This window comes from Abramis brama (genome assembly GCF_963993115.1).
Source record: "Abramis brama genome assembly, chromosome: 22".
Classification (NCBI taxonomy): domain Eukaryota; kingdom Metazoa; phylum Chordata; class Actinopteri; order Cypriniformes; family Leuciscidae; genus Abramis; species Abramis brama.
Genome location: NC_139984.1, coordinates 28,970,645 through 28,986,332, shown reverse-complemented (window position 1 = coordinate 28,986,332; position 15,688 = coordinate 28,970,645). Strand labels below are relative to the sequence as shown.

Below are 15,688 nucleotides of genomic sequence, written 5' to 3'. Positions count from 1 at the left end.
TCAGTCTACATGTAGATTGAAATGTCCCCTTACAAAAAGGTAACCATGGAACAATTTTGATTCATAAACTACCCTCACAGACTTACTAAGTGTGTAAGTTAGCTAAACTGTCGAGATAACTCGAGAAGATCTTTGGATAAAAGTTTAATAAGTAGTAAAATGTCACTGTCGTTTACTCACTTGTATCGGATGATGCTGGTGCTCCTTTAGCGAGCACTGCACTGTAAAGTGTCATGAAACCCGAACCTCCGGTGCCGTTCTGTGTCATCTTTAACGACGGCGATCATGTGACCGATCTTTTTAATTATTAAAGCGAAATTCCGTTCATTTGAAGTAGTCACTGACCCGTGACTATTGAATCGATCAGTAAAATACAAGCAAAATATATCAACCTACTTTGAACGAAGACGTTAAACACCGCTTCTGGCATTTAAACGTATCGAAACTAACATGTAGGCTACATGACTCATTTGGATGCGAATCATTTTACTGAACCGACACGTTTTAACTTTAGTGAATGTGTTAAAATGATTAAGCGATTCTTTTGAAATATCACTTTAATAATGTAGCCGTAGCGATTTATGACCATAAGTAGATTTCTCGGTTTGTTGATATCACACTTACAAAAAAGTGAGCCATGTTTAATATATTATGGTAAAATCATGTTATCCATTTTATCACACAGTATTAGGGCTACTATTTACACCCTCTACAGCACTTGAAACATGTATTAGTCAACTGTGAAAATTGTTGTTGCCGTTTTGCGGTCCTGGATTTTGGTATAACCTGCATCCATCTGATTTGCGGTTCAATCGATTCACTACAAAGAATCGATTGAATTTCACTATTTATTTAATTTATTTTGGCTTTAGCTTGGCAAATTAAACATAGCGACCCAATAAGTCAATTATGTTGTGCTAAAGACCTTTCCTATAGCAAACGAAAGACAACAAAAAAAGAGCAAAAAAAAAGAAAGCACCAAAAAATCAAGAAAATGCAAACCAACGTGATGTGTTGCCTTTTTATTATATTTTATTATTTTAGAGTAGTCCTGCATAATTGTCTTAATGACACAATACAAAATAATTTAAAATAAAGTCATCATGAAATGGAAATGGAAGTTGTGATAGTCTTTTCGTCCCTATTGTGACGTATATATCCGAGTGAAACAGCTTCTCGAACGAACAAATGTAGGGCGGGGCTTGGGGAACTGATGGATGGTTGTGGTTTGCTATTGGTGGAGCTCATGTGAGTGACAGGTTGCCCTGCCCACATCATCAGAGAAGAGAAGAGATGTCACTGCAAGAGAGATGGGAAGTTATTTTGATTCAAGTTTACGAGGGACATGAATAATAAAAAAAAAATTAAAAGATGTGCACAAATAAATATAGCAATCTTCCAATAAGAATTGTCAATTTTGATTTCATGGTGACTATAATGTTGGTAAAAGTTGGCTTCATTCTCTTTATGTAGAATAGTATTTAATTTACTTATTTTTGATTATGACCTGGATATGTTTTCAGGACATTGCTGTTTATGTTATTTGTCCTGTTGTAATTATTTGATGTGTACAACAAATGTTATCCATAGACATCTAGTTAACTCTGAATATTCATTCTTCTTGATAGTTTTTACACTGAGAAATCAAGAAAAGTGTCTGCTCATAACCGCACATTTCTTCTCCTCTTGCAGGTTCAGTGGTGGCAAATCAACATTACCCACTTATTCAACACGGCCGACACGGCAATCTCAACTACATTCAGCAGAAGAAATGAAGAAATGACACTTTACTTTGTAAACCAATGCCCAAGGTCCTTATAGAAAAAAGACTAACTTTGCATCATTTGGAAACTTTTTAAAATGGATTTTATCATTTTTGTACAGTTTTTATGTTTGATTTTCCTTTTATTTCTGTGTGTTTCATCACATTGATTTGTGATACAAAATGTCAAATATTTGAATACCCCTATTTTTACCCTAGCAGAAAAAAAAAACAAGAAAAGACCAAAAAAATAAAATAAAGAAAAAGCAAAACAACATGCTGCTGTGTTGCCTTTTATTTTCAATATATATATATATATATATATATATATATATATATATATATATATATATATATTTTTTTTTTTTTTTTTTTTTTAATGCTTCAAAATGTATAACATGATGCAACAATCTGAAATGGAAACTCGTGCTTTACCTTTGCTATAATTTTACTGTCACTGTTACACCCCTTTCCTGACCTTTTGCCTAATATCAATAACAAAGAAGAGATTAGGGTGTGGACTTGTCCGTTTCCACTGGCATGTCGTAGAGAGCTTTGAGCTAGTCAGTTATTTACTAAACTTGCCCCACTTTGCAGTGAATTAACTTCTTCCCTTAGATCTAGCTAGTATATTTATAAAGGGGAAATTTGTGTTTTGCTTCTTCATATCTTGATTGTTTAGAACTTTGCAGCATTAATAGTAATAACTAATATAACTATTTCACAAGCATGAGCTGGCATGTCAAACTTACTCTCCTCCCTCTTCCACTCTGTTTATAAAGCCCACAGTCGTCCGCTGCTCTTCTGTTTGTCTTGAAAGCAATCATGTGGGCGACTCTCATGAAGTTAAACCTGGCCTCTGTAGGCCTGGCTCTGTTTCTGGGCTTGATCTCTCTGGTTCTGTTCGAGATCATCAGGATTAATTCCTACAGAGGTCAAACTCCTCCTGGTCCCAGACCTCTACCTTTTGTGGGTAACCTACCATATTTTCTGAAGAACCCAATGGAGTTTCTGAGATCAGTGAGTCATTGCTTTGAGCTTATTTTACAGAGGCTTTGTTTTTGTGCAAAAGTATCTTATGTTCTCCTTGCGCAAGTGAGATGATGTCTAAACCACTTCAGTTGTGTTGAATTGCTGTAAAATCTTCTCTGAGTAGATGCCTCAGTATGGAGAGATGACCTCTATGTATTTCGGGAGGAAGCCAGCGATACTCCTCAATACAATCCAGGTCACGAAAGAAGCCCTGGTCCAAAATGCTTCATCTTTTTCAGGAAGGCCACCTCTACCACTTTCAAACTGGATCAGTAATGGATATGGTCAGTAATACACTGTATTAATTGTAGGGTACTAGTACTGTACATCCAAGTTTTGATGAAATGGAAAAAGGGAAATAATTGTTGATAGCTGCCATAACTAGCCCTGCTGGAAAATGAAGCTAAAAGTTTCTTACATGGTTTTTATAGTCTTCTAAAGCTAGTCTTGATCAGTGGAGCAACCAGCCAGTGAAGTTGATACTTGAAACCTTGCATAAATGTGGTCTTGGTTTGGATCAGTCTACTGCTAGTCTAGACCTGAGAATCTACCGGCCAATGAGGCTGAGGTCAACATGGTCTTGGTCAAGATGTTTGGGGCTGGTAGACCTATGCATCTGTTTAAGTTGTCTGTCTACTTGTCTGTGTATTTCCTCGTAACTCTGAAGGTCTGTTCTCTTTCCATCAGGCATAATAGCGGTCACATTTGGTCACTCCTGGAGGCAGCAGAGACGGTTTGCTCTGCACACGCTCAGAAACTTTGGCCTGGGAAAGAAATCTGTGGAGGAACGCGTGACAGAGGAAAGCACTTACCTGCTTTCTGAAATGCTCAAATCAGAAGGTTATTGAGGATTTTAATCTGTGAATATGTTTTCAATGTTTAGAGGCGCTGTACTCTGTCATGTCCCACCTCGTACTTGAGTCAAGTTCTAAACGAACTTTAAACATGCTCCTTTACACAAGTATGTGGACATGAATTCTTAGCCAAAACATTTCAAGTGCATAGTCCCATTATGCCTTAGTATTCAGGTTAACCAAATGTGTTACTCAATTCTTGCGCCACTCCTGTTCAACCTGTACATGCTCCCAATGAGCCAAATAATGAGAAAGAACCAAATCTCTTACCACAGCTATGCAGACGACACACAGATCTACTTAGCCCTATCGCCTAATGATTACAGCCCCATTGACTCTCTGCTTCAATGCATTGATGAAGTCAACAGCTGGATGTGCCAAAACTTTCTACAGTTAAACAAAGACAAAACTGAAATCATTGTGTTTGGAAACAAAGATGAAGTTCTCAAGGTGAACGCATACCTTCACTCTAAAGGTCAAACAACTAAAAATCAGGTCAAGAATCTTGGTGTGTCTTTAGAGTCAGACCTTAGTTTCAATAGTCATGTCAAAGCAATAACTAAATCAGCATACTATCATCTGAAAAATATTGCAAGAATTAGATGCTTTGTTTCCAATCAAGACTTAGAAAAACTAGTGCATGCTTTCATCACCAGCAGGGTGGATTATTGTAATGGACTCCTCACTGGCCTTCCCAAAAAGACCATAAGACATTTGCAGCTCATACAGAACGCTGCAGCCAGGATTCTTAGCAGAACCAGAAAATATGATCATATCACACCAGTCCTCAGGTCATTACACTGGCTGCCAGTTACTTATAGGATTGATTTTAAAGTATTATTACTAGTATATAAATCATTCAATGGCCTAGGACCTCAATACATTGCAGATATGCTCACGGAATACAAACCCAACAGATTACTCAGATCATTAGGATCACATCAGCTAGAAGTTCCAAGAGTTTACTCTAAGCAAGGAGAGTCTGCTTTTAGCTATTATGCCAGCCGCAGCTGGAACCAGCTTCCAGAGGAGATCAGATGTGCTCCTACATTAGTCACATTCAAATCCAGACTCAAAACACATCTGTTTAACTTTGCATTTAATGAATGAGCACTGTGTCACTGTTTGTCCGACTGTTTATACTGTGTCTTATTTTAGTCTTTATTCTAAACTGTTTTAATTATTTTTAGTTATTTCTCGTTTCTTTATTTTAAACTGTTCTTTATTCTAAACTGTTTTAATTATTTTTAGTTCTTTCTTGTTTCTTTATTTTAAACTGTTTTGTATATTCTTATTTCTTCTGATTATTTTTAATAGTATGTAAAGCACTTTGAATTACCATTGTGTATGAAATGTGCTATATAAATAAACTTGCCTTGCCTTGCCTTGCCTTGCCTTGCCTTATTCAGCAAGCCAGCTATAATTTCAACATGTGGAGTTTCTCTTTAAACTTTTAAAATACTCCTTGCCAAAAACTAACACTAGGTTTTCTTTGTTGAAGGCAAGCCTTTCGACCCCCAACATCCAATACAGAATGCTGTTTCCAACATTATCTGTTCCATCGTCTTTGGGGATCGGTTTGACTACGATAACAAGCGCTTTGCATACCTTCTGGAAATCATGAAGGAGAGCGTCAATCATATAGGGTCACTTGTTGGGGAGGTATGATCAAGTGTTAAAAATGTTTTTTTGCTGAACTGTCCCAGTATCCAACTGGATCTTGCTCTACTGTCTGCATTCCCATAGGTTGTCGACACATTGCATCGTTAATCTTTAGCAATAATGTGCTAAACCTTACCAACGGTCACATTTGTGCCGCATCAAAACCTCAGCTTTCTGAAAGTAAGTGCTCCTGTTGCTTTTTTGCTGTAAATGGCTGTCATTTTCATCACCAACACTACCTACATCAAGGTTGTCTCCAATTTTGTGTATTTGCTCGTTAAAACCATCAACAAACAATTTGATTGTCGAATAAGGCTGTATGCCACAAAGGGAACTACTTGACCAGAGATGTCCAATCCTGATCCTGGAGGTCCACTTTCGTAAGGCTGGAAGCTTATGCTGCTCTCTTTAACCAATAATCAGAACAAAAGGCATTGAGGTGCAAATGACTCTGTCTCTCCCGACAGAACCTTCCTGTGCCTGGAGTGTTCCAACAGTCCTCCATCAGCATATTGATGAAATCCCCTTGCACTAGATAGGCATTAGCATACTGTGATGATGAAGGCCATTGTGCCACGTTTAATTCACATGTATACCTTTAAAAGGATTTCTGAAGTACTAGGGTAGTAAAGAGTTCTGGCCATATTTGCTCAGCCCTACAAGAGTTTAGCTCAAAACACTTCTTAAACTCACAAAGCTTATAAAGGGATGCATCCAAAATTGCATACTTCCCAGTCCCACTATATAGTAGGTGAAAAACAGTATGTCGAATTCACAGTATTCATAGAACAAAAAGTACCTGGATGATGTACTATTTCCAGCTAGATTTTGAAGGGTGCATCCAATAGACACTTTACTATCCCAAAAGGCTACTGGAGAGTACTTGTTTAATGCTCAGAAAGTAATTACTCTACTAAAAGTAACCTACTCATAAGAAGTATCTACTCTGAGATTATGTGATTTAGGATGCAGAAAATGTCTTCAGAATTGGAAGAAACTTCTAGGCATGTGTTTTGGAGCAGGTTGAACCTAAACTTCTGCTGTTAATGCCGCATAGTTATCTGTAGCCTTTTTCTTTTCCAGGTGTTTAACTTACTTCCCATCATCAAACATTTCCCAGGGCCACACCAGAAAATCTATCAGAACGGCGAAGAGTTGAAGGGTTTCTTCAGGGAATCAGTCAAAGCACACCGAGAAACTCTGGATCCAGACAGTCCACGAGACTTCATTGATGCCTACCTGCTGGAGATTGAGAAAGTGAGATCATCACAACCAACCATTCTAGAAACTGTTTAATCCAACAATATCCTACAAGGTGAAATCACGGTAGGCTGCTAGATAACTAGATATGCATGGATCAATTGAAATGCTTTCCGTTTTCCTTGGAGCAGCAAAAGTCCAACGAGGACTCCACGTTTCATGAGGAGAACATGATTATGTCAGTAGCTGATTTGTTCCTTGCTGGAACCGACACCACATCGACCACCATCAGATGGGGGCTCATCTACTTGGCACAAAACCCAGATGTACAAGGTACTTAGGATTAACACTGCATGTTAATGGGAATGCATGAACTGATAAATTGATATCTTGCATGCTCTGTAATTTGCTTTGGATAGAAGCATCTGCCAAGTACATAAATGTAGATATAAAGGTGAAAAGTAAAGTTTTCTGTTCTGTTCTGTTCTTTTTGCATGCATTTTAAAGGTTTTCTGCATTTTAATTTAAAGTTTAAAGTCAATTGCTTTGTTTAAGAAACAGACCAAATTTTAGTCATTATTCACTGAAAATCCCCTCCACAGCTCTCGAATCTCATTTGTGCATATTCAAACTTGGCTTGGCATGTCATGATTGGTTTTGAGATGCACAAAAACATTTGGTCTTATTGATGTCAAACCTTCTTGCATATGCAAAACAATCTTGCAATGATGTGTCTTACATATGCACAAATGTGTATTTTACCAGTTGCAAGTTCATGGTTCCCCTGTCGGTTTTTTTTTTTTTTTTGTTCTGCTCTGTAATATTGTTTTTTTTATTTTGATTCAAAGCTCTAGAGTACAAGTTTTGAGCTTTAAGTAGCCAAATGGAAATGCTGAATTGGAAAAAAATATTGCATAATTTGTAAACGCATCTACGTTTATACAGATTGTCCTTGTAGCACACAGGTAGCCCCATCCCAAACACACCATTGTTTGAGTTAGAGTAAGCTTTTAAAGTGCCAAAGTGTTTCAAGTCAACCTTCCAGTTGCTTACTTGTTGTGTTTTAACACTGAGAAACGTACACACATGAACATTAATGACGTTACAGAGCGATGTCACGAGGAGATTGTTCGGGTGTTGGGTTACGACCGCTCTCCCAGCATGGATGACCGTGACAAACTACTGTACACAAATGCCACTGTTCATGAGTTTCAGCGCTTTGGCAACATTGTACCATCTGGCTTGATTCATGAAACAACTCAGCACACAAAACTTCGAGGATACAACATTCCCAAGGTAATGAATGGAGCCTGTGTTGTTTTTCTTGATTGAAATTGTTCCACTAACAAACATCATCTTTCTAGGGCACTGAGATACTGACTAACTTAACAGCAATTTTAAGCGATAAGGAGCACTGGAAGTATCCAGACACTTTTAACCCAAAGAATTTCTTAGACGATAATGGACAATTCTTCAAACCAGAGTCTTTCCTCCCTTTCTCCTTGGGTGAGTCGCCTGTGACTACGATAGCAGTAGACCAAGAGCAAAGCGAACTAGGTTAAAACCCATTGTGTTTTATCTCTATTTATCAGGTCCGAGGGTATGTCTCGGGGAGACTCTAGCTAAGATGGAGCTCTTCGTCTTCCTCACTTCTCTCTTACAACGTATTCGTTTCTCCTGGCCACCTGGTGAGCCGCAGCCAGACATGAATGGGGTTGCTAGTGTGGTCCGCTCTCCTAAGCCATACAACATCATCTGCCACAGCCGAAGTTCCTAAGATTGACCATCAGTAACCTTTCCTGCATTAATGGAGTTTCCAAAGCTTCCGTAGCTGGTTTAGACGTCTTTAAAACTTGATGTTAATATTTTAGCTAAGGAATTATATTCTAGATGAATAGTTATGGATGCTGTATTATTTGTTGTAAAGTGTAAACCCTGAATATCACAATAAATTACTGCAGTGTTGTAATACCACTGTAAAGCTTTGTTTCTCTCGTGATGTAATCTCTCATGTGATAGCTTACTACAGACAAGCCTGGACAGGTCTAAACTAGATGTATGGCTATTCACGTGGAGCTGTAACCCACCCTGTTAGTGTGCATGTTTGAAACTGGTTGAGTTCATGCATCATGTACGTAATAGTACTATATCTATATGCCCCCAAAAATCTATTCATATGAGTGGAGAAAAAACACAAATGCTTTAAAATCAAAGTTTTCATTTAATGCAGATCCTTTTTGACAATATTTTATCAAACCTACAGTGTCATTTTAGCAGGATGCATGTATTGTATTGTATGCAAATGTAATAAAATAAATCTTATTAAAAAATAAATTCTTGTGAACATTTCTTTTAAAACATTTGAAGATTTAAAATGTGGAAATATTAGTATATAAAGTTATAATCAATCATATAAATCTCATACTCTAAGGAAAACAACCCACGAGTTGCCTAATCAGTTCATACAACTTCCTGAATTTTGCAGATATTTCCTGATTTGTGCGTGACCACATAAAAGAATTAAGTGCTTTTGTGCTCTTCAAAGATGTAAACACAGCGATTTCTATAATATATTTTAGAGTAAAATTCTTAATCTGGTCAAAAGTAAAAAAATAAAATAAAATAAAAAGGTAAAAAAAATCCATGTATCCTTATTACTGCTATTGTCTGTGGTCATCCAGGCCAGGTTGCAGAGGTCACAGTTTAGTGAAGGAAAATGTTCACATTTGTAGCGGCTGCTTTGGTCATCTGGTCAAATGTCCACTTTTTAAGTTGACAGCAGAGTATTGAGGGATAACTTATGCGTAAACACAGGCTACCACTCCAGAGTCGTGTCTACTGGCTACCACTCCAGAGTCTGTGCTGTAGTTTAGTGTCTGCGGGGACAAGGAATGTTTGGACACCTAATCCCTGTAGTATCACCACATCAGGCATAGATGCCAAGAGCTGGCGGACAGAAGCGTAGCCGTTCAGCACCACTGAGTCCAGGAGGAGCGGGCAGGACCTGCGTGCTTTACTCAAAGGGACGCCTGCAGGATATTGGACCATCAGATCCCGAAGTGCTTTCTTCAGCTTCATCAGGTCAGTGCTTGGTTCTGATTGATGGGTGGATGGATATGGTTACTATTGTCCCACATTAAATGTACAGTATAACATGCACAACAACAGCATAATTGCAATTTTGTAATAAAAGTTGGTATGGGATATTACCTTTTTGAAAGGGGACATTTAGTCTACATGTAGATTGAAATGTCCCCTTACAAAAAGGTAACCATGAAACTATTTTGATTCATAAACTACCCTCACAGACTTACTAAGTGTGTAGCTAGCTAAACTGTCGAGTTAACTTCTCGAGAAGATATTTGGATAAAAGTTTCATAAGTAGTAAAATGACCTGTCATTTACTCACTTGTATCGGATGATGCTGGTGCTCCTTTAGCGAGCACTGTACTGTACAGTGAACCTCCGGTACCGTTCTGTGTCATCTTTAACGACTGCGATGTGACCGATCTTTTTAATTATGAAAGCGAAATTCCGTTCATTTGAAGTCACTGACCCGTGACTTTTGAATCGATCAGTAAAATACAAGCAAAATAGGCCTATATCAGCCTACTTTGAACGAAGTTAAACACCGCTTCTGGCATTTAAACGTATCGAAACTAACATGTACATGACTCATTTGGATGCGAATCATTTTACTGAACCGACACGTTTTAACTTTAGTGAATGTGTTAAAATGATTCAGCGATTCTTTTGAAATATCACTTTAATAATGTAGCCGTAGCGATTTACGACCATAAGTATAGATTTCTCGGTTTGTTGATATCACACTTACAAAAAAGCAAAGTGTGAGCCATGTTTAATATATTATGGTAAAATCATGTTATCCTTTTTATCACACAGTATTAGGGCTACTATTTACACCCTCTACAGCACTTGAAACATGTATTAGTCAACTGTGAAAATTGTTGTTGCCGTTTTGCGGTTCAATCGATTCACTACAAAGAACCGATACCAAAATATGATTCGCGAGCCAAACCTTTTGCTTTCGTTTCTAATTCGTTTCCCCAGAAAGAAGAACGCTAAGTACGGGCTTCCTTATTTTGCATACAGACGACGCCTTTTATCAACACGGAAACGTATGGCAAAAATTAATCTAAAACGATATAAGAATTCGATAATGCTGTCCATTGATATGAGATGTAGCTATAGGCTAAGTGAGAAGCAGTAAACGCCAGTTCTTGTGACGATGATCAAAAACAAGATCACTTCTCATTTACTAACTTCCTTAGTTTACATATTTTGGGATAAGTAGCCTACTTTCACTTCTTCCTATGAGGTAAATTTAAATACATACATAAATAAATAAATAAATATAAAAGAAAAAGCACTCTGATTTGATGCCTTTTATTTTGAGCAGTGACTAGAAATAGCCAAATTCATGTTCTATTTATTTACTCGTTTATTGAACATCATAAAATGCTATGAATTATTGCATGAGGTTGCATCAAATATGTTTGATAAATGTAACTGAATGATTGCATTCATCATGGTATTTATTGGTGTTCCGACTTCTGAGGTATTTTAAAATACACACTATTATTACACATTTTATAATTTGCAATACCAAGGTACCGCCAAACATAAAATCCACCAATTTTGTAAATGAGGTATTGCTTGTGGTTGCATCGGTCATTTCATCATTTTGACAGAATTTTTCTTCACCTTTGTCCTAGTTGTACTGTTTCTCACCTTGTCTTTTGCAGGCGTGTCATTAATGAGGAACAATTATCTTTTCTGATTAGATGTCATGGTAGGCCTTACTGCAGTCATCCGTTTCTATAGTCCGACAAACCAGTTCTTGGAAACCACTGTGAACTTTAAAGCATTCTCTCTGGGAAAGGAAAGGAAATGGGAAACGGGAATGTTTTCCTTCAAAGGTGGCAGCAACGTCTAAACCTTCTGTTTGAATGTTCATAGATTACACTGGCCTGCATCATATTTGCTAAATGAAACCTGTTGTGGCAAAAACAATAACTAACAAACAGCATCAAGGCATAAGAAACATTCAGAGTCAAATTGTATTAAAGAGAAGAAGTTTTATTCTCTTTAAGAGGCTTGGTCACACAAATCACCGCAGCTACCCAGTGAGAGGAGAAAGAACCTAATCACACAGAAAACAGACAGTCTTTTTATACAGTGGGTACGGAAAGTATTCAGACCCTCTTAAAATTTAAACTCTTTGTTATATTGCAGCCATTTGCTAAAATCATTTACGTTTTTTTTCCTCATTATTGTACACACAGCACCCCATATTGACAGAAAAACACAGAATTGTTGACATTTTTGCACATTTATTAACCCTTTCATGCATGAATTATGATAACCTCAGTCAGGATTTTTTTCCTATGTGTTTTTATTGCTCTTAGGGCATGAAAAACAAGAATTGATTTTTATTTTATTTTTTTACAAATTTTTCAAAGAGATCTTCAGATGTCCACTTGAGTGGACAGCATGCGGTTGGTTTAAACTGAAGATATACTGTATTAAATATTAGACAATAATCAAACAGATAAAGTATGTGAATTTAACAAACTAATCAATGCAATTATATCAAATCATGTGAAAACTATAAAATATATACAAAAAATATAAATGCAAAATATTGCAATGGCTTCATACAACTTCATACAAGTTGCACTTTGCGTATCTATGATATCAGAACATGAGGACGTGATTCCATCAGAATTTTCTACAGCCTGTCAAGGTACAACTGTGGAAACCACTCAGAGGCTCCCTCCAGTGTACCAGGGTATGGAGATTTACCCTTATTAGCTGATAATTCTGATTATGTTCAAGATGGACATGCACATTTCTATCATAGCCCTCCTCTGACAAAACCTAGTGATACGTTTTTTTCAATCTCATCTGAAATGATCAGTGTTGGGGGTAACTCATTACAAGTAACATGTAATGTTACATGTTTTTTGATGATACAAGTAAAGTAATGTGTTACAAGTAACATGCATTACCTAATCAGATTACTTTTTGATCTAACAAGTAATTAACTACAAGTAATGTGCATTACCTAATCAGATTACTTTTTGATGTAACGAGTAAAGAAACGCATTACAAGTAACATGCATTACGTAATCAGATTACTTTTTGATGTTATGAGTAAAAAAACACATTACAATAACGCACATTACATAATCAGATTACTTTTTGATGTTATGAGAAAGGAAACGCATTACAAGTAACATGCATTATGTAATCAGATTACTTTTTGATGTTATGAGTAAAGAAACGCATTAAAAGTAACATGCATTACGTAATCAGATTACTTTTTGATGTTATTAGTAAAAAAACGCATTACAATAACATGCATTATAAAATCAGATTACTTTTTGATCTAACAAGTAAAGTAATGCATTACAAGTGTCATACATTATGTAATCACATGACTTTTTTCGATGTCAATGAAAATTACATTCTAATAATACAAATACATTTATTTACAGTAGAAAAAGTCAATGCATATTAAGTTTTTAAGTTTTAAATTTCAAAAACAATATTCACATTATAATTATGAATTGTAGCTGAAATATAGCCATTGCGCATGACGTCCACTACAGTGGACATGTGATTAATCAGAGTTTTCTCTCAATCTAAAATCAAAACCTGGAAAATTTTACTGTGATATGACTCATTAGATATTGCTTTATGCTGCAATATTTTTTTTACCTACAAGAGTCTCCTAGGATAGAAGGAATGGGTGGATATTCTGGAGCAACTTGGCATGTCTGACTGACCCTTGGCCATCTTGGTTTGGAGGGGGAAAAAATCAAAACACAAAGGCTTGCCACTTGGTTGCAATTTATAGGATGATGCACCAGGGTCCAATGAAGAGATTGATGTGCAACTTTGCCATAAAAACCCGTGCAAATTCAAGAAAATGCTTTTTTAATAGCTGTCCACTGTAGTGACCACTATGCGTGAAAGGGTTAAAAAAGAAAAACTGAAATATCACATGGTCCTAAGTATTCAGACCCTTGCTCAGTATTTAGTAGAAGCACCCTTTTGATCTAATACAGCCATGAGTCTTTTTGGGAAAGATGCAACAAGTTTTTCACAGCTGGATTTGGGTATCCTCTGCCATTCCTCCTTGCAGATCCTCTCCAGTTCTGTCAGGTTGGATGGTAAACGTTGGTGGACAGCCATTTTCAGGTCTCTCCAGAGATGCTCAATTGGGTTTAAGTCAGGGCTCTGGCTGGGCCATTCAAGAACAGTCACGGAGTTGTTGTGAAGCCACTCCTTCGTTATTTTAGCTGTGTGCTTAGGGTCATTGTCTTGTTGGAAGGTGAACCTTCGGCCCAGTCTGAGGTCCAGAGCACTCTGGAGAAGGTTTTCGTCCAGGATATCCCTGTACTTGGCCGCATTCATCTTTCCCTCGATTGCAACCAGTCGTCCTGTCCCTGCAGCTGAAAAACACCCCCACAGCATGATGCTGCCACCACCATGACTGTATTGGACAGGTGATGAGCAGTGCCTGGTTTTCTCCACACATACCGCTTAGAATTAAGGCCAAAAAATTCTATCTTGGTCTCATCATACCAGAGAATCTTATTTATCACCATCTTGGAGTCCTTCAGGTGTTTTTTAGCAAACTCCATGCAGGCTTGCACTGAGGAGAGGCTTCTGTCGGGCCACTCTGCCATAAAGCCCTGACTGGTGGATGGCTGCAGTGATGGTTGACTTACTACAACTTTCTCCTATCTCCCGACTGCATCTCTGGAGCTCAGCCACAGTGATCTTTGGGTTCTTCTTTACCTCTCTCACCAAGGCTCTTCTCCCCCGATAGCTCAGTTTGGCCGGACGGCCAGCTCTAGGAAGGGTTCTGGTCGTCCCAAACGTCTTCCATTTAAGGATTATGGAGGCCACTGTGCTCTTAGGAACCTTAAGTGCAGCAGAATTTTTTTTGTAACCTTGGCCAGATCTGTGCCTTGCCACAATTCTGTCTCTGAGCTCTTCAGGCAGTTCCTTTGACCTCATGATTCTCATTTGCTCTGACATGCATTGTGAGCTGTAAGGTCTTATATAGACAGGTGTGTGGCTTTCCTAATCAAGTCCAATCAGTATAATCAAACACAGCTGGATTCAAATGAAGGTGTAGAACCATCTCAAGGATGATCAGAAGAAATGGACAGCACCTGAATTAAATATATGAGTTTCACAGCAAAGGGTCTGTGGATCCGGCGACTCAAAACGGGGGTTGGAGGTAACAGAACAAAAAAAAAAAAAAAAATTACACTGCCTACGTAGCTTCTCTGCAGGGACGGCGCCAGAGAATTTTTAACGCATGTGCTGAGGGGGTGCTAGATCATTGACGGGGGGAGCTGCGCAAAACTTGGCCACTAAATATTTAATATTCAGTTATGTTATTGATCACAATTAAAGTTTTAATTTTATTAAATTGAACAAGCGCAACATTCAGCATTCAATGAAATATTCTAAAAGATGTAGTCTATTATTAATAATAATAATGTTATTTCAACACAATATCTCGTTATTTCGACATAATATGTGTGCGTGCAACAAGCAAGATGTGCATTTGTAAATCCGGTGACGTGTGTATTGATTTTTATTAATAAACAAGTGTTTTCTCTTGACAGTGTCGACTCGGCTGCAAAGATGAAGTTGACGATCGCCATCTCCGTGTGAATGCGCCTATAGAGAGAAATGCACATAAATAGGCCTAATGGATTACATAATCAGAGATAGCCTTTTTCTTTTTTCGTTTTGAATTATTTCGTTTAAAGACATTTAAAGCTTTGTGTATTTGATGTATTTTTCATGTCTGTGTGAGGCATACACTGAGTTTCGTTAAGTTAGGCCGTGTGTCCACCAAAGCGTTTTTTCACGCGGCTGGCGTGTTTTTTCAATTGTTTTCAATGGGAGCGCGCGTTTTTAAAACGCCATGAGCGTAGCGAGGCGCTGAGCATTTTTTTCATTACTGTCACTTTTTACCCAACCATCCAATCACAATGGAGGAGGGGCGGGACTAATACCACACCGACCAACCGCCACATTCTGCTTGTACAACGTCAACAGATGACAACAACAAGCATAATAACGGAACAAAATCATTTAAAACAAAAGCTAGAGAAAATACATTACA

At 37.6% G+C, this 15,688-nt stretch overlaps 1 protein-coding gene and 1 long non-coding RNA gene across 2 annotated transcripts; one reads left to right on the top strand and one right to left on the bottom strand.

Moving 5' to 3' along the window:
- The first annotated feature begins 2,471 nt into the window (after positions 1 to 2,471).
- Positions 2,472 to 8,844, top strand: LOC311072913 (cytochrome P450 2B4-like). The gene is made up of 9 exons (XM_084098274.1): positions 2,472 to 2,782; positions 2,919 to 3,078; positions 3,482 to 3,634; positions 5,150 to 5,310; positions 6,394 to 6,567; positions 6,702 to 6,843; positions 7,619 to 7,806; positions 7,875 to 8,016; positions 8,103 to 8,844. Exons 1-9 carry the CDS (start codon positions 2,588 to 2,590, stop codon positions 8,285 to 8,287), a joined length of 1,500 nt encoding a protein of 499 aa, XP_083954400.1. The 5' UTR covers positions 2,472 to 2,587; the 3' UTR covers positions 8,288 to 8,844.
- LOC311072925 lies at positions 8,709 to 10,894 on the bottom strand. The gene is made up of 2 exons (XR_014604083.1): positions 9,920 to 10,894; positions 8,709 to 9,605 (listed from the first exon to the last, which is right to left on the bottom strand). It is a non-coding gene; the product is annotated as an uncharacterized lncRNA (long non-coding RNA).
- Positions 10,895 to 15,688: the final 4,794 nt, after the last annotated feature.